The sequence below is a fragment of the Pyrus communis genome, chromosome 15 (genome assembly GCF_041283825.1).
Source record: "Pyrus communis isolate YQ-2024b chromosome 15, ASM4128382v1, whole genome shotgun sequence".
Taxonomy (NCBI): Eukaryota; Viridiplantae; Streptophyta; class Magnoliopsida; order Rosales; family Rosaceae; genus Pyrus; species Pyrus communis.
In genome coordinates, this window is record NC_142579.1 from 30,114,995 (window position 1) to 30,141,667 (window position 26,673).

At 38.4% G+C, this 26,673-nt stretch overlaps 3 protein-coding genes across 6 annotated transcripts; 2 read left to right on the forward strand and 1 right to left on the reverse strand.

The window, feature by feature from the left end:
- Positions 1-1,688: 1,688 nt before the first annotated feature.
- Positions 1,689-14,059, forward strand: LOC137710904 (mitogen-activated protein kinase kinase 6). Of its 2 annotated transcripts, none has more exons than XM_068450067.2 (8): positions 1,689-2,012; positions 11,157-11,241; positions 11,859-11,999; positions 12,735-12,959; positions 13,068-13,250; positions 13,348-13,571; positions 13,659-13,704; positions 13,802-14,059. In XM_068450067.2, exons 1-8 carry the CDS (start codon positions 1,927-1,929, stop codon positions 13,892-13,894), a joined length of 1,083 nt encoding a protein of 360 aa, XP_068306168.2. In that variant the 5' UTR covers positions 1,689-1,926; the 3' UTR covers positions 13,895-14,059. The 2 variants fall into 2 exon arrangements, with proteins under 2 accessions (XP_068306168.2, XP_088542664.1); XM_088686538.1 differs by having other exon boundaries at positions 1,749-2,012; positions 13,403-13,571.
- A 2,478-nt stretch (positions 14,060-16,537) lies between these two features.
- On the forward strand, positions 16,538-17,567 carry LOC137714819 (protein OXIDATIVE STRESS 3-like). The gene is made up of 2 exons (XM_068453953.2): positions 16,538-16,961; positions 17,077-17,567. Exons 1-2 carry the CDS (start codon positions 16,675-16,677, stop codon positions 17,321-17,323), a joined length of 534 nt encoding a protein of 177 aa, XP_068310054.2. The 5' UTR covers positions 16,538-16,674; the 3' UTR covers positions 17,324-17,567.
- Positions 17,568-19,468: 1,901 nt separating this feature from the next.
- On the reverse strand, positions 19,469-25,478 carry LOC137733590 (arginine--tRNA ligase, chloroplastic/mitochondrial). Of its 3 annotated transcripts, none has more exons than XM_068472724.2 (18): positions 25,325-25,478; positions 24,876-24,946; positions 24,544-24,680; positions 24,309-24,384; positions 24,095-24,196; positions 23,754-23,969; positions 23,316-23,396; positions 23,072-23,155; positions 22,828-22,932; positions 21,920-22,098; positions 21,643-21,727; positions 21,248-21,434; positions 21,036-21,093; positions 20,644-20,713; positions 20,423-20,512; positions 20,249-20,317; positions 20,025-20,126; positions 19,469-19,738 (listed from the first exon to the last, which is right to left on the reverse strand). In XM_068472724.2, the coding sequence occupies exons 1-18, from the start codon at positions 25,416-25,418 to the stop codon at positions 19,628-19,630; spliced, it is 1,917 nt and encodes a 638-aa protein (XP_068328825.2). In that variant the 5' UTR covers positions 25,419-25,478; the 3' UTR covers positions 19,469-19,627. The 3 variants fall into 3 exon arrangements, with proteins under 3 accessions (XP_068328825.2, XP_068328836.2, XP_068328831.2); XM_068472735.2 differs by having other exon boundaries at positions 24,876-24,950; positions 25,325-25,470; XM_068472730.2 differs by having other exon boundaries at positions 24,876-24,965; positions 25,325-25,470.
- Positions 25,479-26,673: the final 1,195 nt, after the last annotated feature.

A 26,673-nucleotide genomic window follows, 5' to 3' on the forward strand; every position in this document is an offset into this window, starting at 1 on the left:
TCTTCTTATGTTATGTTGTTTGATGATCAAAATCGTCTCTTTTTTATATCACCCTTTATATATCAACCCTTCAATCAATCAAATCATAATCCTTTAACCGTTTGATTAATGTCGTCAAATCTAAGTATTCAAATAAGAAACATAGGTTGTCTATATGACTAAACGATTTTGGGTTTAATTAAATTTTGGCAGAGATGATCATTAAATGGTAACCAAGAAATTAGACGGTTTAGATAATCCTTCAACATTGTAGATGAGAAGAAGAGTCAAGAGGAAGAACGAGAATATCCAAATGAGAATGTTGCTAGCATTATTCTTACGTTATAATCTTATTTGTATATAAAAAAGAATAATTCCCCCGGGGGGTTCCACCTTAAACCAAATGTTTTTTTGACTCTCCTCTCAATCTCATACCTCACTATGTGTAATAAATTTTTATGCTTAATGCGTGTATTACTTTAAATGAGTTACATGAAGCACATGTAAGCAAACTCCGTCGCTCTCATACCATGACAATAATTCAAATTCCACCTATAAATTAATTGGCGATAAAAAAAATAACCAAATTCCTTATAAACTTATGTAAGGTTTCTTAACTTTTCTTTCTTAAACTAAAGGGAAATGGCATGCTATGTACATTTCTTTTAATATTTGGATTTTGAACTGAATGAATTAAAGGAGAATAGAAAGAGAAAAAAGAAATTGTAGTTGTGCGGATATCATTTTCGTATATATGTAGTGAATTTATTTCACCATCTTCAAGCTTTGTTGTTTAGCGTACTAAGTTTTCTTGATAGTTTCTTTCTTTTGTTGGTTAATTATGTCTGCTCCTCGTCTAAATTGATATATTTATCCGGATTCCATATATATGGAATCATCATGTCCATCTCTTCGACATGGATCGATCCACAACGATATATGTTCAATTTTTTACACCGCAAAATCTGTCATTGATTGTCTAGTTTAATTAGATTTTTAATGAATTATATTCCGCTTAATTTATAAGTGGAAGGTTTTTGGCAAAACGAGAAGGTCTCTTAAGAAATTTCGAGCTACTTAATAATTAACATCCATGGCTTGAAACTAGTTCTTACCTAAGTATTTCAAAAACAAGTGAACATCCATGACTGCAACGAACGATTTCTTTTCTTGTATAATTGAACGTTAACTTTGGAAGACAATTACCATTTCTTAGGCTGGAATGATGAAATTATGGTTTCGCATCATTTAGGTAAAGGTACGTTCTTGTTCGTCCCGTTCTTACGGATGTTTCAGTTGCAATCTCACTGAAAGGATATTGAAAGAAAGAAAATTTTGGAATTGATCGTTTATCATTTGTACTTGTAATTTGCATTGTTTACTGAATTTGTTAAGTAAGTTGGGTTACAAACTTATTTGTTAAGGTTATTACTATTACTGTTGGTTCGACAAAGAAAAGAGTGTAAAAATTATCAGCACCGTAGTGACTGACCATAATATGACAAGAAAATATTCTATTAAGTTAAATTTTAGTTGCATTTTGTTGATTTTAACACGACACTAAAAAACCTAAGGACGCAATTAAGATAATGTGATAAAAGGAGATTCACATATACATAACAAGTGAATGATTGACTACATAATAGGAACGTAATTAAGATGATATTCAAATTTGTACATAACACGTAAACAACTGACAATAACATAGGTCTCGCTTTTCAAGGCTATCATCACAACGTATAATAGAATTTCCAAGACTAATTACAACAGAAAGAAAAACAAAAAGTAAACAAATTTTCATATAGTTTTCGCGGTCTGATCGTTTGAATTTCTCTACTACTTTCATTCCGTTAAACCCATCTGGGCCATCTCCACAAAATTGAAAAAATCCAAGGCTCTGCCTGGAACCCTAGCTAGCAACGAGTTCAAAGTCCAATAGCACCAAGGATGAAGACTAAGACGCCATTGAATTTGAACTTGAAGCAGCTGAAGCTCAATGTCCCAGCTCAAGAAGCCAACATCAAGTCCTTTCTGTCAGTCACTCCATCTCTCTCTCTCTCTCTCTCTCTCTCTCTCTCTCTCTCTCTCTCTCTCTCTATCTCCCTCTTCTGTGTGTAAGATTGCATCTTTCATCCGTCTTGTCCTAAATTTCAATTCTTGATTAGGTTTTTCATTTGGGTTCTGAGAGAATGGAGGGAATTGCAAAGAAAGTTGCTTTTCAAGAAACAAAAGAAATTTTGGAATTTTTTTGCACTTTAAAGTTTAGGTCTTTCAGTATCAGCTGGGAATATATATAATTTGGGTTTCTGGGTTTAACTTGAAAAATTCATAATTTGGGATTTTATAAGTTTTGATTACCTAATGCTATTAATTAACTTCCTTAAATTGACCCCCTTTGAATGGAAAGTCCTCTTTGTATTTAGGTTTGTTATGAAATTGTGAACACGAAAGTTTCCTTGAAACAAGAAACCAGAATAACGTGTACAAAATAATATTTTTTGTGTTTATGATTTTGGGGTTACGATCTCTCTCAAATTTGGTCCTCTGATTCTATCTTCGTAGGGTGTAGGTTTTTGGATGAGTTGTTGATCCAAAGGGCCGTCGGGGCTTGATCTAAGGATGAACAGTTGATGAACGGATGAACACTTTCTTCAAGGGCCGTCGGGGCTTGATCTTGAATAATGGTTGTGTGGATTTCTTCAAGGGCTTTTGGGCTTGATCTTGAAGGTTGATGGATGAGTGGATCTTCAAGGGCTTTTGGGCTTAATCTTGAAGAACGATTGGATGTGTGGATTTGTTGAGGTTGTTGATCCAAAGGGCCGTTGGGGCTTGATCTTAGGATGAACAGTTGATGAACAATGAACACTTTCTTCAAGGGCCGTCGGGGCTTGATCTTGAGTTGGTGGAAGTTTTTCAAGGGCCGTTGGGGCTTGATCTTGAAGGAGGATTTGACGAAGAACGAAGAGTGCTTTCTTGATCCTTCGGAATTCTTGGGAATTTGGATGCTTGAGAGCTTTGGAGTTTCAAAGCTTCAAGGATTTGGGGAATTCTCTTCCAATTTGGGAGTAGAGAAATGTATTTGTGAATTCCTTGATGCTTGATACCTTGATGGAGAAGCCTATTTATAGGCTTTGAGAATGAATCACCACCACAAAATATTTTTTTCCTTTCCAAGCACCATTGCCTAATTTTCCCACTTAATGCAATATTGAAATTGAAGTGGTGTAACTTATGGCCTAATTTCCCACTTAATGCAATATTGAAATTGAAATGGTGTAACTTATGGCCTAATTTCCCACTTAATACCATTTTAAACTTGAAATGTGTATGCTTTGTCATTGCCCAAATGAGAAAAACTTTCTTTGATCCGTAATGGATTGAAGTGTGCTTACCTTGTCATTGCCCAACATGAGAAGAAAAACTTGTTTTGATCCTCAATGGATTGAAATGTACTTGCCTTGTCATTGCCCAAAATGAGAAGAAAAACTTGTTTAATCCTTCAAGGGTATTTCTTCCTATTTTGTTGAGTCACACGCCATGTGTACAATTTGTACAACACGTGGCGTATGCCATGTATGCCTTGACACGTCAAAACTTTAATGCATTGGTGAACATTTGTTTTACTGAAATTTCGATGTCTACAAATGCCCCCACTTCAAGGCGCGTCGTAGACATGTGCTTGTCACGTGTAGAAGATGCGTTTTGAAGTCCCTTAATGTAGATGTCAACCCAAGGGCCGTCGAGGCTTGATCTTGAATTAGGCTAGAAATTTCTTCAAGGGCCATTGAGGCTTGATCTTGAGTTCGACTGGAAGATTTTCTGGTTTCCTCCAATCGTTGATTTTCCACAGGCTTAGTCTTGAACTGGGCTGGAAATTTCTTCAAGGGCCATCGAGGCTTGATCTTGAGTTCGACTGGAAGATTTTCTGGTTTCCTCCAATCGTTGATTTTCCTTTGTGCTACTCTTGAACTGGGCAGCATGAAATTTCTTCAAGGGCCATCGAGGCTTGATCTTGAGTTCGACTGGAAGATTTTCTGGTTTCCTCCAATCGTTGATTTTCCTTTGTGCTACTCTTGAACTGGGCAGCAGGAAATTTCTTCAAGGGCCATCGAGGCTTGATCTTGAGTTCGACTGGAAGATTTTCTGGTTTCCTCCAATCGTTGATTTTCCTTTGTGCTACTCTTGAACTGGGCAGCAGGAAATTTCTTCAAGGGCCATCGAGGCTTGATCTTGAGTTCGACTGGAAGATTTTCTGGTTTCCTCCAATCGTTGATTTTCCTTTGTGCTACTCTTGAACTGGGCAGCAAATTCTTTTGGTCTCCCCCGAAGGTCTGAGCTTTACTCCTTTTTTTCTGTTTCTTTGTTCAATCTCTCCAATTCGTATTGAAGAGGGTTAGAGGATAGCTCAGCATATGCAGTTGTTGCTTGTCTCCACATGCTTTAATGTATCATTTTCACTTGCCTTACTTGCTCCCCTTGCAGAAGTGGTATTTCCTTATGCAGGTTTAGCATCTTCTCTTGTAGTATTTGTCCTCTGATGCAGGAGTTGAATGCAAACCTTGCATTTGAATGGACCCTCACTTCTTGGTGGCAGCGCAAGTTTGAGTGGAGGTTCCGACATATTGCTTTCTCTGTCCTTGCCTTGGCATGTGAGAACAAGGGCAAAGGAAAAGACAGGGAAAAAGCATGATATGAGATACCTTTGCTTTCGCCCTTGATGATATGAGATACCTTTGCTTTTGAAGAAACGGCGAATGGATCAGCACATGTATTTGTTGTGCTTGTCTCCACATGCTTTAATCTACCGTTTCCTCCTGGGTCATCTGTACTCCAGGCATCTGGTATCTTCTTTGGGGAAGAAGAAAAAATTGAGTATTTCGAAAGGCTTTGCTGGGAGTGCGCCCTCAGAGGTGGGGAAGAGTTGGGCATTTTTTTTTTTCAGGTCTGCCTTGCCATAAAAGATGAAGGTCGACATATATAGGGATTTCCCAATAACAAGTGGTGGTTATATTCTTTTACCCTTGTCGACAAACGTCTCTTCGATTTTTTAACAAGCGTCTCTTCGATTTCTGAGCGAGCGCCTCTTCGAAAAAGTAGTCACGGGTGCGGCTCTGTCACCACACTTGTTGGCAAAGGCGCGTAGTTGGGATGATAACCTTCACGTGTTTTCAACTTTGTCAGAGATCTTTTGACAAAGTTGAACGCGTTATCTGAAAAGCCGCTAAAGCGTCGCCGAACTTCACGCAGGAAAATCCGATTTTTTGAATCGGTGGTCGTGTCGCCTTAGCTTTTTATAGAGGTATCGATCACTTCCAACATGCACACTTTGAAGATCGCCCGTTTGTGAAAATCGTCTTCGGCCCTTTCTGATTTTACTCCATCCACCTTTCTCTTTTAACCTTTTGACAATGGCTAACCCGTCTAACATTTGCTTAGATTTGAGTCTCAGCAGTGATCCGAGTGCGCCGCGTCAGGTAAATGTATGGTGCCCTTCTTTCTTATCTTCTAATGGCCCTTTGACAGGTGAAGATTCTGTGATGAAGGACGCAACAACAGCTACGATAGTAGCTAGGAACTTCCTCACTCCAAAAGATAGCAGGCTGCTTTCAGAACGGTCCGATGAGTTGGCCGTTCAAGAGTCCCTAACTCTCAGTGTTCAGTGCGCAGGCTCTGTGTCCAACATGGGCCAACGCCTACTTGCTCGATCCCGCCAAGTGGAATCATTGATGGCGGAGGTGGAAACTCTTAAGCAAGAGATCAAACAGCTTAAGCACGAGAATAGAAGTTTGCATGTGCTTGCAAATAACTATTCGACGGGCATGAAGAGGAAGCTTGATGAGCTGCAAGAATCCAGTGGTCGAATTCAAAGTGACCGTCAAAGGCTTGCTGCTTTCTTCTAGAGGCACCTTTTTCCTGGCTCATCTAGCGTTCCACCAAGTATTGAGGCCTCTTCTTTGATGCCTCCCGCTTCTGTAGTTTTCCCAAGTAGTGGGGCTTCACGTGAACAACCTTTATGAAAGCTCCATCTTTTTGTTTTTTTTTTTTTTTTTTTTTTTTTGTACGCACTTGTAATTTCTCGGAGATCAATGAACATGCTTTATTTTATTTAGTGTATTGTGCTAAATACAGATAAAACATATACATCACCAAGATGTGTTATTTCCCTTTTTTTTTTTTTTTTTTTTTTTTTTTTGATGATGTGACTGTACTTGAAGTTTTGAAGTTTCAAGTTGCCTACGTACCCTTGGTTGAGGAGGGATCAAGTCATGACGTAGTTCAAATGAGTGATGGTTTTTTTTTTTTTTTTTTTTTTTTTTTTTTTTTTTTTGATGATTTTGCCGTACACAGTTTATGCTCTTGCGGGCCAGGAGCTTGGTGCGTTTGTTTTAGGGGTAGTAGCGCTTCAAAAATCTGCCGTTGATGGGGCCGATCTTCAACCCGTCTTCTGCCATGATTAAGTAGGCGCCATTGGTGTAGATCTCTTGTATTACGTAGGGTTCATCCCACTTTGATGTGAACTTGCTTTTTGTTTTATGCGTTGTAATGATAGGCCTACGCAATGCCAGCACGAGATCTCCGGCTTGGAAAGACCTTGGGCGGACTTTCTTGTTGAATGCCTTGGATAACCGTGCTTGGTAGCATTCCAAGTGTTGTTAAGCTTCGAGTCTTCTCTCATCCAGCGCTTCCAACTCCTGAAGACGCAACTTTGCATTTTCTTCATCAGTCAAGCCTTCTTGTATAGCCATCCTTAGTGAGGGAATTTGACTTTCGAGCGGTAGAACAACTTCTTTTTCAGGAGGTTGCACAGCGTCTTGTTGAATGCTTCCGCGAGGCCGTTGGCCGGAGCATGATACATGGAAGACTTGTGCTGCTTGAACTTGTATTTGTCGCAAAGCTCGTCCACGAGTCGGTTGGAGAACTGCTTTCCGTTGTCAGTGATAATGTAGCGAGGCACCCCATATCGGTGGATGATATGCTCCTTGATGAAACGAACAACAGTTTCCTTTTTTACTTCCCTTAAAGGGATGGTTTCAGCCCACTTGGAGAAGTAATTTGTTGCAGCTAGGATGTAAGCTTCCCCTGCAGATGACTTTGGCGTAATTGGTCCTACAACGTCCAATCCCCATGCGTCGAACGGCCATGAAGCAACTGTAGGGTGTAATGGTTCAGGCGGTTAATGTATGAAGTTGGCGTGGAATTGGCAGGCTTGGCACCTTTTGGCGTGTTCCAGGCAGTCCTTCGCCATGCTCGGCCAGTAGTAACCCATTCTTTTAAGCCGGAAATGTAGCTTTGGTCCAGACTGATGTGCCCCACACACACCTGAATGTGCTTCTTCCATGGCTAGATTAACTTCTTCCTCACCTAGGCATCTCAGGAGCACTCCTTCAAGAGAGCGTCGATAGAGTGTTCCTTTGTAGTAAAGGAAGCGAGGTGCTCGTCGACGTATTTCGGAACGGTGTCTGAGATCATCTGGAAGCTTTCTGTGCTCTAAGTAGTCGATCAGCGGCTGTTTCCACTCTTCGGCATCGACTGGAAGTACTGAGATGACATTTATATCATCTAGTGACATTTCATTAACGAGCGGAATCACCCATCTTTGGCAAACTGGCACGTCTGCAACTTCATCTTTTCCTGGTGTCATACTCGAGGCTAGATTGGCGAGAGCGTCTGCCATTTGATTTTCCTTTCTTGGCACATGTTCTAGTGTCACAGCTTCGAACTTTTGTAGCAGTTGGGTCGCTAGCCGGAAGTATGGGATGAGATCATCTTTCCTCACCTCATATTCAGTTAAGAGTTGATTGATTATGAGCTTGGAATCGCCATATACCTCAAGAGCTGTGATTTCCAAGTTGATCGTCATTTGGAGCCCGATGATCAATGCTTGGTACTCAGCAACATTGTTGGAGCATGGCTCATTCAGTTGGAAGGAGTAAGGTAGTATTTGCCTTTGTGGCGACATGAATACTACTCCTGCACCCGCTCCGTCTGCTCGTGCGGATCCGTCGAAGAACATCGTCCATGTTGGGAAGATGTCGATGTAGAACACCTCCTCGTCAGGCAAGTAGTGTTTGGTGCTGTTTGCAGTTTCAGCTCGTGCAGGCAAGGAGCGTTTGGTGCCGTTTGCAGTTTCAGCTCGTGCAGGCAAGGAGCGTTAGCAAGGAGCGTTTTGGTGTCGTTTGCAGTTTCAGCTCGTGCAGGCAAGGAGCGTTTTGGTGCCGTTTGCAGTTTCAGCTCGTGCAGGCAAGGAGCGTTTTGGTGCCGTTTGCAGTTTCAGCTCGTGCAGGCAAGGAGCGTTTTGTTGTCACCTTTTAGGCTCGTGCGAACGAGGAGCTTTTGGTTGTTGTTGTGGATTTGTCAAGCGGTCTGGGAGAGGCGTTCCTCGCAATCTTCATAGGAAGGAGCCTTGACCGAGTAATTGAAGAAGTCTTCTGGGAAGAGGTCGCACATTGTGATGGGGATGGACGATCTTTGTGTCGAAATTTCATTGTCTCCAACACTTTCACATTGTTCTGGAGGTTGACAAGAGCTGTTTTGCCCCATTTTCGACTGATAAACTTGTGGACAAGATGGTTGCTGCTTCTCCAATTTCTTCGAAGCGATCTTCAAAAGGCATTCCTCACAATCTTCATAGCAAGGAGCCTTGATCGAGAATTTGAATAAGTCTTCGAGGAAGAAAAGATCCCGCATAAACGATCTTTGTGTTGAAATTTTCTTATCTTCAACATTTTCACATTGCTTTGGAGGTTGGCGAAAGCTGCTTTCCCTCCTTTCTGATTGGTGCACTTGTGGAGAAGACATATGTTTCTCGTGCAGTTTCTTCGGAGTGACATGAGTCCATCCTTCAATTTCACTTGACTTGGAACATGCCCCCAACAGTCGAGGTGAAGACTTTGAGTCGAAAGAGCCAGAAGTGACATCTTTCTTAGGGATTTCATCTTCAGTGCCGTTCTCTTGGGTTTGTTGGCATGAAGATTTGCCAATGTGGACGATGATGCGCCTCTTTACCTTCAGTGGTCCTTTTGTGTCGACCTCTAGGATTGCTTGGCGCTTCATCCTTGAAGGAATCAAGCTTCGAACGTCGCCTTTTTCTGCTAACCCATCGAGCTTTTCTTCCTTTGGTGTTGTCTTCCTCTTTCCAAAAGGCTTCTCATTATCTTCAAATCTTTCCGAAGCTGATCGTCGCAGAGGAGAGATAGCTGTGTTGCTTTGTTTCTTAGGCTTTAACAACCTTTCAAAAACAGAGCTTTGGGATGTTGGCGCGTTAAGCCTCTTGAAGACGGAAGTTCGGTCTTGCCCACCAATACGATCAAGTGCCGAAATTCTGGGTTTTGAATGATTCAGCCTATCGAAGACTGACACTCGAATAGGAGGTTTAGGCTCCTCTTGATTTTGTTCAATGCTCACGCTGATGTGTTGAGCGCTAGCGTTTTTCGCTTTGCTTGAAATCTTCACGAGTGCATTTGGTGTGAAGCCAAGTCCAGCTTTGTTGTTGTCAACTCCGTAATCATGCTCCTTCAACTTCTTTTGAGTCTCGGTGAGGTCACGATCTTTGTCGTTGACGGTGTTTGAAACCTTCTTTCCAAGATTTGAAGAGGAAGCAAAGTTATGCCTAGCCTTTGACATGAGTTCGTAGGCATTTGGGTCAAAGCCTTCTTCGGTCTTCTTAGTTGGAAGAGAGCTTGGTTTCACTTTGACGCCATGTTGTGCCTCCAGACGGTTGATGAGTCCGGCGGTTTGCAAGGTTTTCTCCTCTGCAGTCTTTATCAGCCTTGCAACTGTTTCCTTCATCTGAACTAGCTGTTTTTCAATGGAGGTAGTGCCGATAGTCATGACTTGTTCTTTGTTTGAAGCCATGGAGTGTGCTTGAATATCTTGAACGGAGACAGAGATGAGAGGTAGAGATTGTCCCACTGGGCGTGCCAAATTTGTGAACACGAAAGTTTCCTTGAAACAAGAAACCAGAATAACGTGTACAAAATAATATTTTTTGTGTTTATGATTTTGGGGTTACGATCTCTCTCAAATTTGGTCCTCTGATTCTATCTTCGTAGGGTGTAGGTTTTTGGATGAGTTGTTGATCCAAAGGGCCGTCGGGGCTTGATCTAAGGATGAACAGTTGATGAACGGATGAACACTTTCTTCAAGGGCCGTCGGGGCTTGATCTTGAATAATGGTTGTGTGGATTTCTTCAAGGGCTTTTGGGCTTGATCTTGAAGGTTGATGGATGAGTGGATCTTCAAGGGCTTTTGGGCTTAATCTTGAAGAACGATTGGATGTGTGGATTTGTTGAGGTTGTTGATCCAAAGGGCCGTTGGGGCTTGATCTTAGGATGAACAGTTGATGAACAATGAACACTTTCTTCAAGGGCCGTCGGGGCTTGATCTTGAGTTGGTGGAAGTTCTTCAAGGGCCGTTGGGGCTTGATCTTGAAGGAGGATTTGACGAAGAACGAAGAGTGCTTTCTTGATCCTTCGGAATTCTTGGGAATTTGGATGCTTGAGAGCTTTGGAGTTTCAAAGCTTCAAGGATTTGGGGAATTCTCTTCCAATTTGGGAGTAGAGAAATGTATTTGTGAATTCCTTGATGCTTGATACCTTGATGGAGAAGCCTATTTATAGGCTTTGAGAATGAATCACCACCACAAAATATTTTTTTCCTTTCCAAGCACCATTGCCTAATTTTCCCACTTAATGCAATATTGAAATTGAAGTGGTGTAACTTATGGCCTAATTTCCCACTTAATGCAATATTGAAATTGAAGTGGTGTAACTTATGGCCTAATTTCCCACTTAATACCATTTTAAACTTGAAATGTGTATGCTTTGTCATTGCCCAAATGAGAAAAACTTTCTTTGATCCGTAATGGATTGAAGTGTGCTTACCTTGTCATTGCCCAACATGAGAAGAAAAACTTGTTTTGATCCTCAATGGATTGAAATGTACTTGCCTTGTCATTGCCCAAAATGAGAAGAAAAACTTGTTTAATCCTTCAAGGGTATTTCTTCCTATTTTGTTGAGTCACACGCCATGTGTACAATTTGTACAACACGTGGCGTATGCCATGTATGCCTTGACACGTCAAAACTTTAATGCATTGGTGAACATTTGTTTTACTGAAATTTCGATGTCTACAGAAATTTCCCAGCTTTGACAATGCTGTATTTTGTTGAATTTCAGGACTGCCAGTGGCACATTTCATGACGGCGATCTGCGTCTGAACCAGAAAGGATTGCGGCTTATATCTGAAGAGAAGGAGACCCCAGTAAGTTTAATTTCAGATTTCCATCCTTTTATTTTTTATCTTTGATCTTACATTGATGTTGAACCGTTTGATTGTAAGTTACCTATGATCATTTGATATGTTTCTCATCCCAAATTTGGTAGTTAGGGGTGATGAAATTCGGAGACCTTAATGGTTTCCACCCGGAAAAAATTAGGCTTAATCTTGTTAAGCTTCCCACTGCAGAAGCATGATTGGTGAATTTACAGCGATGATAAAGAGCTGCTTTTGAATTCCAAGTTATTTCAACATCATCATTTGATTTTAGTGTTCTTGGATGGAGATTTTGATTTCATCCAGAACATGTATCGAATTTGTCCATCCAACTTATAAGTATTAAAGTTCACAAGTCCTATGCTTATGCTTTAAATCTCCGAGGATTGATTTTGCATCCTAAGTTATCAGGGCTGACTTTTTATGTTGGTGTGTGTTTTTGCATGCTTCCATGAACACACACTCGGCGTTCTTGTATTTTGATGTACATATGTGCTATTATCTGCACAGAAATGTCCTTGTGAATGTTTTCATAATAAATAAATTTTCATGTTTACCATATGGTGTATAGACACAATATGATTAATTGCCTGTTTGGTATGTAGGATCAATCTTCTGACAGTAAGGAGCTCAACTTTGAAATTACATTGGAAGACCTTGAGACTATCAAAGTTATCGGGAAGGGAAGTGGTGGTGTAGTACAACTTGTTCGTCATAAATGGGTCGGAACACTATTCGCCTTGAAGGTCAGTGGACTAGCAGTCTAGCAAAGACAACTGCTCTCTTATCCTTTATGTACTTGCCTTTATCGTGTTATGTCATATTTGATCTGTTTCTTTTGTGATGCAAATTGATATAGTCTGGTTTCACATGAGGTATGAGAAGAAATTTTCTCTTTGAACCACAAGGCTTATGTGCAGATTACAGTTGTAATAGATGTTTTGACATTGCTCTGTGAGCTAAAGGTTTGATTTAGTTAAGGATTCAAGTGGAATGGATATTAACTTAAGAGAGTTATTGTGTTATGCATACCAGAACAATGTAGTGATGAACGGAGGGAAAAAAAGCACTTTATAGTTCATTCACTTATTTTGGCAATTCTTTGAAATGAATAAAGAAATTTTGATGTTTATAAAAATCGTTTTAGCAAAGACTTGGGGGAATTGCAACCAATAGGACTTTTTTAATCCTCCCTTCCCAGAAAGAAGAGCATGAGATTCTTCTGTACCGTACTGTCCAGTTATATCTAGCTCTTAGTTATTGCTTGTTAGAACTGTGATCCTCGTTAACTATTTCAGTTTTCACCCTAATACTTGCATGGCATCGTTCTCTTATCTTGGTTATAAATGTGGCTGGTCTTTCCGAGTAAAAAGTTGATGCGATGAGTATCAGATGCAATTAGGACATTGTGGCTCTTAGTTTGTGGAGTTATATATCTCATAGCTGTTTTACTAGGATTTCTTTCTCATTCTGTTCTCCAGGTGATCCAGATGAACATACAAGAGGAAATTCGTAAACAGATTGTGCAGGAGCTAAAAATAAACCAAGCAGCACAATGTCCACATGTGGTGGTTTGTCACCACTCATTCTATCACAACGGGGCCATTTCTCTTGTGTTAGAATACATGAATCGGGGATCTCTTGCAGATGTGATCGGACAAGTTAATACAATTCTTGAACCATATCTTGCAGTCGTTTGTAAACAGGTATACAAGCGTATCTTTTAAATTATATGTCAGTTCTTAAATCACTCGGAACCTGTTTGCAGAAGTCCCGTTTTACCCTTAAATCAAAGATCTATACTTATGCATCAGGTTTTACAAGGTCTTGTCTATCTGCATAACGAAAGGCATGTAATACATAGAGACATAAAACCGTCCAACCTGCTTGTAAACCATGAAGGGCAGGTAAAGATTACTGATTTCGGTGTGAGTGCTTCACTAGCTAGCTCTATGGGTCTAAGAGACACATTTGTTGGGACTTACAATTACATGTCGGTAAGTAATCCTCTTTTCCCCACCTTTTGTTTCACATGTAATTACCCAAAACCATTGAACGTGACTCATGAAACTATGACATTACTTTGTCTTTCAGCCGGAGAGAATTAGCGGGAGTACTTATGACTATAGCTGTGATATTTGGAGTTTAGGTTTGGTGGTACTGGAGTGTGCGATCGGGAGGTTTCCTTACATGCAATCTGAAGATCAACAAAGCTGGCCAAGCTTTTATGAGCTTTTGGAGGCAATTGTGGAAAGTCCACCACCTTCAGCTCCTCCGGATCAGTTCTCCCCCGAGTTCTGTTCTTTCGTGTCTGCCTGGTAATTAACATATTACTTGCACTATTCACCTTTTACATATCAAATAGACTGCAATGTGACTGTCTATATTTCTTATTCGATTTGCAGCATACAGAAGGATCCTCAACGCAGATCATCATGTTTGGACCTTTTGGTTAGTAAGCCGCTGTTTTTCTTTTCTTGTTTTGAAAAAATTTGGGTTTTATTTTCGCGGTCATAATTTTGATAGAGATATCACTTCATCCTTTCAGAGTCACCCGTTCATCAAGAAGTTCGAAGACAAAGACATTGATCTCGAGATTCTGGTTGGCAGCTTAGAACCTCCTGTAAATTTTCCTAGATAGTTTGTCACTGCAATGTAACATTTGAGAATAACAACATTGTTTTTCCCCCATACGTATCAGTGTTCAGTTTTGATCAAACCATCACATGAATTCTCCTGCAGTAACTACAGCTTTTCATTCACAATATTTGTCCTTGCATATTGAGAATAATCTTCAGTTGGCAGATGCTTTGCTTGCCATTGTTTAGTTCATATTCTTGTGAGGCCCATCACGAAAACGTTTAGCAAGAAAGTATGATTACGTTATCCATAGGACAACTACAGCTCTCACAAAAAGTAGGAATTCTTGCAATTTGGTTCCGTAGCCTCACCTATTCGAGCTAGCTTGTAGATGACGTGATTGGAATGTCTTCCTGAAAATCTTCTCCTATATTAATATAATTATATTTAATATAATATTTCCAAAATTACAATATCATGCTATATCCCATGATTTCAATCAAGATTCAAGGAAAAGTAGGTAGTATGATGAACAAAAGGAGACCAAAGCTCCATGTCTTCACCATCCCATAACAAGATGATGTCACACCAGTCGTATGGGTATTTTTTTTAGAAAAACTAATGAAAAAAAATTTGAAAATTTTGAGTTTTAACGATAAGAACAAAATAAAGGATAAAGTGAATGGTATCAGGATTGACTTTTTAGTGTAAAAATGTGGTTTTTCGTTAAAGTAAATAGCACCGGAAGCTTTTTGTTAAAGTTCCTTTTTTTTTTTTTTTTGTTCAAGTCCTATGGGTATATATGATCCTCATTCATATTTTCATGCGTAAACACCCATTCTATAAAGGGATGTGATATCCACACACCTTTTTTTACTTCTCACACACCCTTCTAATTTTCGTCCGTCGGATCAGATGAATTGAAAAAGATCAACGAACAAAAATTAACAAAAGGTGTGTGAGAAGTAAAATAGGGTATGTGTATAACACACCCCTTCTATAAATAGAAAAGAAGAATGCTGACCCAAAATAGATGAGGTAGGAGGGAAGAGGATCCTCTCCTAAGCATAGGATGAGGATCCTCCTGACCACAAAATCCGTGCCGTTCAATTTTAATCCAACGGTTCTAAAACAGGGGTTCCTTAAAAGTTATAATAATTGTAACCGTTGGATTAAAATTGAACGATCCTGATTTCGTGGTCAGAAAAATCCCCATCCTACGCTCAGGAGAGAATCGTCTTCCAGGTAGGAGGGGTGGTGGGGTTAGGGATGGGTCAGTCAATGCCATCAATCTAGGGTTTTTCTGTGGGCTTCTATATAAAAAAAACACCATTAAATTATAGAGAGGCTTTTTTAGTCCAACAGATTTGGCCATCCTGACCCAAAATAAATTAACTTTTTCATTTTTATTTTTATTATTATTTTTAATTTGTGATAAGGAGAATTGCAAGTGACATGGATAAGATGAAGAATGATAAACACGGTAATGGCAGAAGCAGAAGAAGCATGTGGTGGGAGATTGAGTGCCCATCAAAACACAGATCCAATCAGCATGAGCTGTTACTGAGTCAACCTCCCTTGGTCCTTATCCTCATTCCCTTTCTTTACCAAGCCCCAAAACTCTCCATAATTATTAACTTCATCAATAAAAAATCAGTGGTGATTTACCACAATGGTAAAAGAATATTAAGTTCTTACATGATGACATAGATTTGAGCTCTGTCGATAGCTAATTTAGCAAAATCCATTATTTGTTAACAAAACAAAATCACTAAAACGCTTATTTGGAAATAAATAACGAAAAATTTGTACTTACAATTATTATCATGTGAATTATTACGTGACGAAAATAATAAGAATATTTTTCATATCACTCCAAAACAGGTAAGTATCGTCCTTATGCATGGTAGGAGAAGTTTGGAGAAAAGAATTTTCAAGGTCAAAGTACAAGAGAAGGAAGCAAGGATTTTTTTCCCATTTATGTGGAGAAACAAGGGTTTTCCATAGTAAAAACTTGCGTCCAAGACAAATTAAAGTGTGACAATTGAACTCTGTGGACTCTACCGCCATTAAATTGAATGCAAATTAAACGTTTTTACTGTCAAACCTATACAAAATATTCTCATTTTGTCTTGAAAAAACTTTAACCTTTTATCTTTTCTCGTTTTTTGTTCGAATTTTAAATTTTGACTCATCTCTTATGGAGTGTCGAAGATAAACTCGAAATTAACAACGGGTAAATAGGGAAATCTGTCATGACTTTAAGAGGCAAAAGTTGCCCCAAAGACTGTGACTTAGGTTTGGATGTCTTCCAAGTTGGAGCTTATCCTTATTTCTTGTAGCATGGAAAATCAAATCAATTTAGACCATAAGGATGTGATGACAAAATCTGGGATAAAGCCCTATGTAGGAAAATTAAAATTTAATATAAAAATATAACAGAACAGTCAGTGTTATCTATCTCGGGAAGAGATTTCCTCCGAATCTCTTCTACCAAGTCTTAAAGATTTAGAGATCCGGATTCTTAAAATTTGATTTAACATGTACAAATAAAGGATTATATTAAAATTTATAATAATTATAACTATTTGATCAAATTTTAAGAGTCCAAACCACATGATCCACGGGATTTGGTGGGAGGGGATCTCTTCCCATCCATCTCCTCATTAATAAACGCAACACCGCCAAGTATTTTATGGAAGTTTTCTGGCATATATATATAGACACACACACACACACACGCACACATGCTTATATATGTATGCTCCCTTGGACAGAAGCCTATTGGAAACTGTATTGTATTGAAGTTCTGCAGAATCTTCAACGTTAAGATTGCAAGAAATGGGTCGTCGTGAAGGAGAAATGAGGGCTTCTGGGGGTCAAAATAGAGAAGAAAATCATGCTCATCAAGTTGGAAAGGAATTTTGGGTTTTCAACGAAGAACACGAAGAAGTTATTTGTGATGACTCAAGATCTTTTGAATCTTCTTCCATGGAGAATTCTATGAGCTCAACGGAATCATCATCTTCATCTGACTTGGTGGAGGATGCTTCTTCATCTTCTTCAACATCGTCGTCGAATGGGCCGCTTTACGAACTATCTGACCTAATGATGCATCTTCCTATCAAGTAAGGAGCCGAGCAGATGGTTTTTCTGTTTACCCGATGATTTTCCAGTTAGTACTATACATGTTTCCATATTATTATATGGTTTTTTATTAGGGTTTCTTATATATATATGCAGGAGAGGTTTATCAAAATGTTATGAAGGAAAGTCACAATCTTTCACAACCCTAGCAAGTGTGACGACCTTAGAGGACCTTGCAAAAAGGGTAGCACCTTGTAGGAAGAGAATAAAGGCATGCAAGAGCTTTGGTGGTGGGTTTGATGGTCACCAATCACCGTATCTTTCTCCAAAAGCTAATATTTCAAAGAAAGCTTCAAGAGGAGGAGGATCTTTCTTGTATTCCCTTAGTAACAGAGGAAAATGATTGGATTAATTTATTAGTTAATTAAGCTTTAATTTATCAATCTCTGTACATAACTTTTTTTCTTCTAATTATGCGAAAACATATTAGAAATTTGGCATGGTTTTTTGTATTCAAGGGTTAGGATTTGATCTTGTAACCGAGAAAAAAATGACTCGCATTTCGATTTGGGTTTTTGTATGCTAATTAATTGTTATTGTTCAATTAATTTACAGAGTTCTTAACATGGATTGCGATATTATGAAAATCTGTCCCCATTTTATTGTTTGAATATTTAATTACAGAATTCTCAACATAAACTGCACATTTTTATAAGCTATAATCTATATGATCCGATCACTTTTTTCATTGGCAAAATTTTTTTATTTTCATATTTTTGTGTTAAAAGGCATGTATTGAAGAAACTAGAAATGGGGAATGATGGATGGAGGTTGGTGTGAAAGAGGAGAGAAATGGAGGAAAAATGTTCTTATTAAAGATAGCGTACAGTGTTTATTTTTCAAGGTTATTATACAAAATGATTCCTGACATTTGCATGATTAATAGAAATGATCTCTGAGATTGAAAATCAATAGAAATTGTCTCTGAGATTGTCTACCATACATGATTTTGGTTCTTCCGTTAAAAACTCTTTGAGCAATTTTCAAAACTTTGTAATTCAATCGATTCTTAACCAAATTCGACCCATGATATATCAAAATGAAGATAAGAAAATGTAGACCAAGATTATACCATTTGGCAGCCCAATGATTGCCATAGATGGCCGGAAAATAGCTTGAAAGGTGACTGGTCCGCGAAAAAATTAGAAAACTCGCTGGAAACTGGGTAAACTTTAAACATTCATAACTTCTTCAATACTTAATGAAATCGAGTGATTCAAAAACGAAAATCATACTTCTCGACGAGACAAAGAGAATGGTATTTTTCTTTACTGCTAAATCACTGTGGTTTGGCCGGAAAACTGCTCGAAAGTGGCTAACTCGATAATGGTTAGCCACTTTCGAGCCGTTGTCCGACCAAACCACAGCGAGTTAGCCTTTGAAAAAGTTACCATTCTCTTCGTCTCGTCAAGAAGTATTATTTTTGTTTTTCACTTGATTTGGTTGAGTTTTGAAGAAGTTATGAACGTTTAAAGTTTACCCAGTTTCCGGTTAGTTTTCCAGTTTTCTTGCGGACCAGTCACATTTCAGGCTATTTTCCGGCCATCTCCGACAACTATTGTGCATCCAAATAGGTATAATCTTATTCTACACTTTCTTATCTTCATTTTGATATATTATGGGTTGAATTTGGTTAAGAAACGATTGAGTTACAAAGCTTTGAAAATTGCCCAAAATCGTTTTTAGCGGAAGGACCAAAATCATGGATGGTTAACAATCTTAGGGACCATTTCTATTGATTTTCAATCTCAGATATCATTTCTATTGATCATGCAAATCTCAGGAACCATTTTGTATAATTACCCTATTTTTTATGTTATGAATTCTCTGATTCTCTCTCATTTCTATGCTTCCTTGTCTAACAACTCAATAGTTCGCCTGATAATTTTTTTTTTGGTGGGTTTAAAGAAGTAATGCTTGTGCTTTTTTTTTTTTTTTTTTTTAATTTTCAAATCTTACGCTCTTTTATTTTCGCAGTTTTTAAATTGAACAAATCAAATAAAAATCAAACTACACAAAGTAATAAGAGAAATTAAAAGAAAAAAAAAAAGGAAGCATGAACCTTAATGCAAAGATTTAATTATGGAAGTCACATGATTCGTACCAAATGTAAGATCCCACATCAATCAACGGAAAGGGGATGATGTGTCTTATATGTATATGCTCCCCTCCCTATAGCATGAGGTTTTTTGGAAACTCATTGACTTCAGATTCCATCGGAATTTCAAAATTAAGCAAGCATGAGCAATAGTAGGATGGGTGACCCCCTTGAGAAGTTCTCGTGCCGGAACCCAAAAACAAATCCTTGAGGGAATGGTAAGCCCACAGAAGACAATATCGTGCTACGACGGAGTCGAAACTAAGATGTGACATCAAATCAATCATAGCCTTCGATTTTTATCTATTTTTATACGAAATTACAAATGATGTCGTTTTGCTGTATTTTTCTGGTGAGATACGAAACGACAAGTCGTGTGTGAGAAGAAAATTCCAATTCAACACTCGGTCCTTTTTCTTTTCAAATTTTGAACTCTGAAACCAAAAATGTTATCAACTGAAGATCTGATTACAATTTTACAGTGCAAACGGAAAAGCGGCATTCAAATATCCCCGTTAACTAAGATGGTTACAACACTAGTTTGGTCCTTCATATCTTGTAAACCGGTTCGATACCGAGCAGATTAAAACATTTCCTCATCACAATGGCTGTTGCTTCACAGAGCAAGAGCCTGCTCGTTTCCTCAGGAGACCCGACAACCTGCAAAGTTTTAGAACGCAATGAAGATGAATAAGATTGTCAGGATTGTATTCAACAAAATTTCATTGTATATGCTTAGGCATGTACTGTTTTCCTAGCCTAGTGAGGCAAGCCAAATGAACAGCGATTTGGTTACTTCATTCCATTATTAAGCACAAGGCTCTCAGGTATCGGTGCTAAATAATGATCCATCGTTGAGTTTAAAGTTGGCTTCGGTTCATCCCAGAAATGTGACATTATCAATACTCATCAGCGTAAAGCATGAGACAAACAAAGACGGGTGTACCTGGCAATTGGAGTAGAATTTTTTGGTGAAGACTTCTGATAAATTGTATAGGTATTCACACAAAACATTCGGCAATAGATTAGTGCAGGTCTCCTCCACGTTCTGAAAAGTGAAGAGGAAAAATACAAATCTGAATTCCACATGCATTACAGCAGTAATCAACGAAGCCTCGAGCTAAGGACACGAGGAAGACAACAATCAGTTCAATTATTGCATGCACCTACCTCTGAAAACTGTAGCAAATGAAGCCCCAATTCACGCTCACCGTCATGATCCAACACGATTTCCCCCGTCTGTTTCAAATAAAAAATAAAATCAGAACCCATCCACCAGTTTCCAGTGGCGAATAGGAATAAATAAGCGCAGGTAACAATGTGGAAAAATGCAGCTGAACTTACTTGTTTCAATTCGTCTATGTTTTTGCCAGATTTCCTTATTATGGAACAGATCCGAGCATGAGCATAGAGTAAGTAAACAGCAGTGTTTCCCTGCTCAGGTAGTTTCCGAACCGTAGGACAGAAAGCATTAGTACCATAGTTTAATACATATAGGACAAGTAATTAGAACAAGTCAGGAACAATCTTAATGCAAAGCCTTCGCCAAATACTAGTTGACGCACCTTATCACTTAGCATTTGATCAAAATCAAACGTGTAATTGGTTAATCTATTGTTCTTCAGATCAGCATACCTGTCAAAACATTAAGAATATAAAAGAATTAAGTCCCATTCTAGGAACAATCTACAGGCCGGACTAAGTATGCAATTATTCATATACATTCTCTCTAATTGTTTTTGTAAATGGATACCATGGAGTTTTTAACCATTCCTAAGGTTCTTCAAGAAATACTACATTGATATATCCATTCACGTTCAGGATGCAGAAAATCTGGGGCAGTAGTCACAGTTTATACGTTATCGTAAAATTTACCTAGGCTATCCCACCCCATCCATTATGAAGATAATAATTACAACATAACCAGGAGAAACTTAAAAAAGTTTAGGCAGCTTACTTAACAGCACCGTAACCAACAGCCTCAGCAATTTGATTAAGTTCCTGCTCAGTCCAGCCTGAATTTTAAAACATAATTACCCACTTGAGAAGATTTAGAGGTTAGGAGATACGGAATACTAATCTATGCTAAGATGATAAATACAATTCCCTTCAGGATATGTTCTACATCCCTTCAGAATATGTTCGAACATAGGTCATAGGATATCATACCACGTTCAACAAGAACCTTTTTGCTACGATCCTTGGCTTCATCAAGCAAATCAACCAATCGGACCACCTCACTAGAGCGAGTACGAAAGCGTTTTCCGTCTTCTCCCAGAACAAGACCAAAACCAACATGGGTAACCTTTGGTTTCAATGCGCCATCAGTTGGGAGCCAACCTGCACGTTTAGCTGCCTGAAACAAAACATCAAATTATGTCCAACCATATAATTGCATCGTATTACTATTACCGTAAGCCTTAGAAGCGAGAACATGTACTTGAAACCACATAAGAAGATTTATGCTACGCGATAAATAATTACAACAATAACATAGACCAGAAAATGAACGAAACACCACAAATCAGGGTATGCAGAGACAGGTCACAGTTTTAGCAACATACCTCAAAAAACATATTAAAATGCTGCTGCTGGCCAACATCAGTAACATATATGATCCAATCCGCTTTCTCCTCATTAAGGCGATACCTATACAACACATTGCAGGTAGAACCGTCAGTAAGAAACTAAGAATGACAACTTACTCTCAAAGGGGCACAGTATGAAGATCACGAAGAACTATAGTAAAGAAACAAGGCTAAATGACTGGCCACAACGTAATTGCCTTGACTCATAAAACCAAAACATCCATGAAAATTATCCAAAAAAAAAAGACCATACCAAAGAGCTGCTAAATCAGTTGAAGCATAGTTGAAACCACCATCGCTCTTGACAACAATAAGAGGGATGTTAAACCCTTCCAGAAAGATTACACGAGCACCCTGGCTTTCCTCAATTAAGCCTTTATCACTCAATTCTTTTAAAACCCCAGGAATATATGGGTTATAAAAACTCTCTCCCTGTCAAAAACAAAAAGTAAAAACGAACATATATGACTTTACTGCTTACTCTCAGCAACTAAAGATGAAAAATTAAATCCAACAAATATTCTATACTATATACAGTTAATACAAACATAAATAATCCATGTTGCATTTCAACCACATTTCAATATAAATGACTCCAATGTTTTCAATAATTCAGGGCACAAAAGTAAACATTAAGATCACAGGCCGCGAAAGTAAAAACATTATATCACAAGTAGATTGTATACAATAGCAGAAGCAATGCACACTTTATGATCAACATTGCATATGCAAATGCACAGCTAAGGGCAAACTTTAAAATATTATTTTCATCACAGCTATTGGCCAATCAAAATATAAACCAAATTCATCTTTAGTGTCTTGCAACAATAATGTTTCAATATGGCATCATCTTGTTGTAACTTGAAATCACGTAGTACTACAAGTACCAACCAACTTGCTGGACCAAACCAGGTTTTCCTGTAGTGCACAATCTAGGAGGAAAGCAATAGCACTTAATCTTCAAATGTCTCACTCATTAGAAAAGCTTACTTGCAAAAGATGAAGTGCTATTATAAAAGCTTCCGTATGCAAAGGAGAGACATGGCCGTCTCATATTTTTTACTTTGCATCTAATTTCAGTAAACTTGTTGTTTCTTATTCAAAGGGATACAAGAATATCAATAGCCTGCCAATAGAATATCCTGCGAAGTTAGAACATACCTTTTCCTCTAAATGAACTCCAAGGCGTTCATAGACCTTGTGAAATTCTTTACGGCTGATTTCACAGATTTTCAGCCATGCATTCCTGTACTTGGGTTCTCCACCCTGCAAATTGAGTTGAATCACAACCAAGTTATGAAGAGAAACACAAAAGACATTCTCCCATACTTTTGAATTTTTACTAACATCATGGATAGAGAGATCAACCTCGTGTTCTATGTACATCTAAAAATGCATAACTCACCTGAAGGGAAACCACTGCCCGTTGTGCTCTCTCCTTAAAAGCAGGATCATCATCGAATCTCTGTTTTGATGCTTTATAGAATGCCTAACAAAACACCATTCGTTTAAAGTCACTAACAATCATTTTCACTTTATTTTCTGATTCATCATGTCAAAGGAAGTTTACCAAACAAGAATGCACACGATAAAATAATACAATATAAGCATTTAAATGACTAAAATGTAAGGAGAAAATTTTCACTAACCTGTAGATCACCAATAGCCGATTCATTAACATCTTCTATGTTTGGGAACTTTTCAAAAAGGAACTCAATCAACATACCGAACTGCAATAGACACAGAACTTACTTGAGCCACATCTTAGTGATGGAAAAAATGAGTGCTTCTCTACCAAGCATATTGAACGATGAGCTAGAAAGACATAATAATATCTACCTACTGGCTGTATTCCCAGCTTCAGAAGGTTGTGATAGTTACACTAATGAAGGGTATAAAAACACCTAGATGCGTGTATGTGAACATAACATGTGTCTGTGTGACTGGATGCGTATATAGGAAAGGCAAGTGCCAAATGTTAGATGGTGGGGAAACTTGAAATGTCTAAGTTTAGCAATTTTTTTCTCTTGGAATCTGAATTAGTTACACATGCTATCAAACTGCATTACCTAAAATGAATACATCACCTGTGTCCCCCAGTCACCAACATGATTTCGTCGAAGAACTTCAACATTTGAAAACTCGAGAATACGGGCTAGCGTATCCCCAATAATAGTTGACCTTAGGTGACCCACATGCATTTCTTTAGCTATATTAGGCGAGGAAAAGTCAACCACAGCCCTTTTGATCGGTAGCTGTGGCGCCCATTTCTCGATACCATCAATAAGCATCTTTTGTATTCTCTGCACCAACAATTATTCACAGTTAAGTCCAACAAAGTAAGAACTTTATATCCGCCCACACCAAAAAAATTGAATAAATAAGTTATTTAGTATAATTTACAGTCACATAAAAGTTCAAACAATACCTTAGCCAACCATTTCTTTGACAAGACAACATTCACAAATCCAGGTCCTGCTACAGAACAAGATTCTATGATCTCCGAATCAGGAAGATTTTTCATGATTGCCTATAAAATGAAACCCCAGCCATTATTCAATGCTATCAACTCAAGGCCTAAATACAAACCCTAACTATCTAAGTTCAATGTAGAGAAGTAAAGGAAAGGTGAACGTTAGTACCTGCCCAACAGATGGAGGACCCCTGAACTCACTCCCCTTTCCCTTTATTTTAGACCATAGACCCATGGCATTGTTACTGCACCAAAGAAGGACTTACCCATCAAATAGAAGTACGTACAAAGCATGACTTACAAATTGAAATATCTTTCAATTGACAGAAACAAATAATATAGATTATTTACAGTTGAAAAATAAATCTAATGTTTACAATTTAGAATTTAGGACTATAATGTACCATTGATAATCGCCAAACTTCCCAGTTGAAGCAGCAATCACTGGCGCGACATCTTGCTCGTCAGGGACTATTCTCCTGAGCGATACTTCAAACAGTTTTGCCAACTGTTGCCTTGCATTTCCCACATTCTCTTCTTCCTGAGCCAAAAAACAGCCACAAATCAGACACAAGTATACAGCTAAACTGTCCTGAAAATTCGATTACTGCTCAAAACATAATAGCGGCACCACAAGCTACACATTGCAAGAATATTCTCACAGACAAACACACACAAAAAAATGCTAAGCAAAATTGGTAAAAAGTAAAAGTTATGAGTAAAAAGAATAACTTACAGTTGCCATTGTCGATACTGAGTGGGACTTTGCTGCAAAAATAAGCTTTCTAGATGCTACCTTCAATAAGTCTGTCTAGTTTCACAATGACTACATCAAATTACAACAAAAGCTATGAATTTCGAACTTCTCATATCAAATTAATGAAAACCCAAAAAAACCAAAGAAAAATTGGGTTAATTAAAAACATTAAAAGCATAAATCTTGTGATAATTACAAAAATATAAGCAAAAAACTGGTTTCAGCATTCATGAACTTATGAAAGAGTAGAATAAACAAAAAGCATCAATCTTTACATATGTTTTTTCTGAAAGAATCAATCTTTACATATACCTATATATATTTATTTATTTATACACAGAGACATATATTGTCATTGCCCGCATACATAGAAACAAGAGAGAGAGAGAGAGAGAGAGAGAGAGAGAGAGAGAGAGAAGAGGTCTCACCGGTGACGGGGAGGGAAGGAGAGGGGTGGAGGCAAGAGAGTCGACAGAGGGAAGGAGAAATCGGCGCAATCAGGTTTAAGTGGGTACCTAACATATTACTCCTTTTTTTTTTTTTTTTTCTTTTTGTTTTCCCTCGAATACTTTCTGCGTTACTGTTTATATATTCGTCTTCTTTGTTGCCGAATTTTTACAAGCTGGGAGGAAAAGGTCCCTTTGCTTGGCCAATGGGACGCTGCCAAGTCAGTAAACAGTAGATTGTGGTCCCACACGTTGAATGGGCTTTGGCAAGTAAAGCTGCTTGGACTGAAATTTAGAGTGTGGACTTTGAAATTGGACTTGGAGTACACTGCAACCCTAGAAAAGCCCAAGTTCAGATGTATTTTTGTTTATGCTTGTAGCCCAAGTACAATTTTTGTGGTTTTTTAATCAACTAAGCACTTTTAGATCATCACAAGCATTTCTAACCATGTTTGGAAGAACAAGTTAGATATACTTTTGGGGGTAAACCTATTATTGCTTCTTCTAAGAAGCATTTCAAGAGCACTTTAATTTTTACGAATTTACGTCTAATAGAAGCTTTTTTAGTGAAAATGCTTATAAACAATTTTTTTTTTTAAGGAAACAGTTTCAAATGAAGCGTAAATACAACATGTAGTTGTCCTTATCTGATTGTCTCTAACCAATCAAAAACCTCCATGCACCCACATACAACAAATAAAAGGGTAAATTATATTTTACCACCTCAATTTTGGGTCTCATAACAAACTCATATATCGTCTTTTGAACATTGTAATGTTATGCATCAACTTTTGAATTCATTACAATATCATACCTCCTCCTCCTTATATGTCAATTTATCTATTAACTGCTAATGTGGCAAGCGCGGTACCCACTCTCTCTCCAAACTCTTCACTCCTCCTGTGTTGCAGCTCGTCTAACTCTTGATCGTTTGCTTTTTCAACATTACAAATTTGGTTGTGGTTGGAGAGCCTCTGCCTCCGGTTATAACCCGCACCGCCGACTGCGATCTGACTCTTTCTCCCCTCCTCCTATGTATTGCAGCTCGTCTAACTCTTGATCGTTTGCTCTTTCAACATTACAAATTTGGTTGTGGTTGGGGAGCCTCTGCCTTCGGTTGTAACCAGCACCTTCGACTAGGATTTGATCGAAAAATTTGTCGAAGACCACAAAGGAAGCCAAGAGAAACAGATGGTGCATAGCATGTGCCTTGCCGTGATGGAGCCCAAAGCCAATGACGAGTTCACCAGCAATAAGGGTGCGTATGTAGCCAACGTCATCGCCTGTTACCACAAAACACTTGTCTAGAGGACCAATGACCAATTGGGTAA

Excerpts from the sequence above, each read along its gene's own strand:
- LOC137710904 (XM_068450067.2), top strand. The coding sequence starts at position 1,927 with ATGAAGACTAAGACGCCATTGAATTTGAACTTGAAGCAGCTGAAGCTC. Across the intron at positions 2,013-11,156 it reads GCCAACATCAAGTCCTTTCT|GACTGCCAGTGGCACATTTC; the intron begins GTCAGTCACTCC and ends GTTGAATTTCAG. Across the intron at positions 12,000-12,734 it reads GAACACTATTCGCCTTGAAG|GTGATCCAGATGAACATACA; the intron begins GTCAGTGGACTA and ends TCTGTTCTCCAG.
- LOC137714819 (XM_068453953.2), top strand. The coding sequence starts at position 16,675 with ATGGGTCGTCGTGAAGGAGAAATGAGGGCTTCTGGGGGTCAAAATAGA. Across the intron at positions 16,962-17,076 it reads ATGATGCATCTTCCTATCAA|GAGAGGTTTATCAAAATGTT; the intron begins GTAAGGAGCCGA and ends ATATATATGCAG.
- LOC137733590 (XM_068472724.2), bottom strand. The coding sequence starts at position 25,418 with ATGTTAGGTACCCACTTAAACCTGATTGCGCCGATTTCTCCTTCCCTC. Across the intron at positions 23,970-24,094 it reads CAAAGAAATGGTTGGCTAAG|AGAATACAAAAGATGCTTAT; the intron begins GTATTGTTTGAA and ends TTGTTGGTGCAG. Across the intron at positions 22,099-22,827 it reads GAGTTCATTTAGAGGAAAAG|GGAGAGAGTTTTTATAACCC; the intron begins GTATGTTCTAAC and ends TGTTTTTGACAG.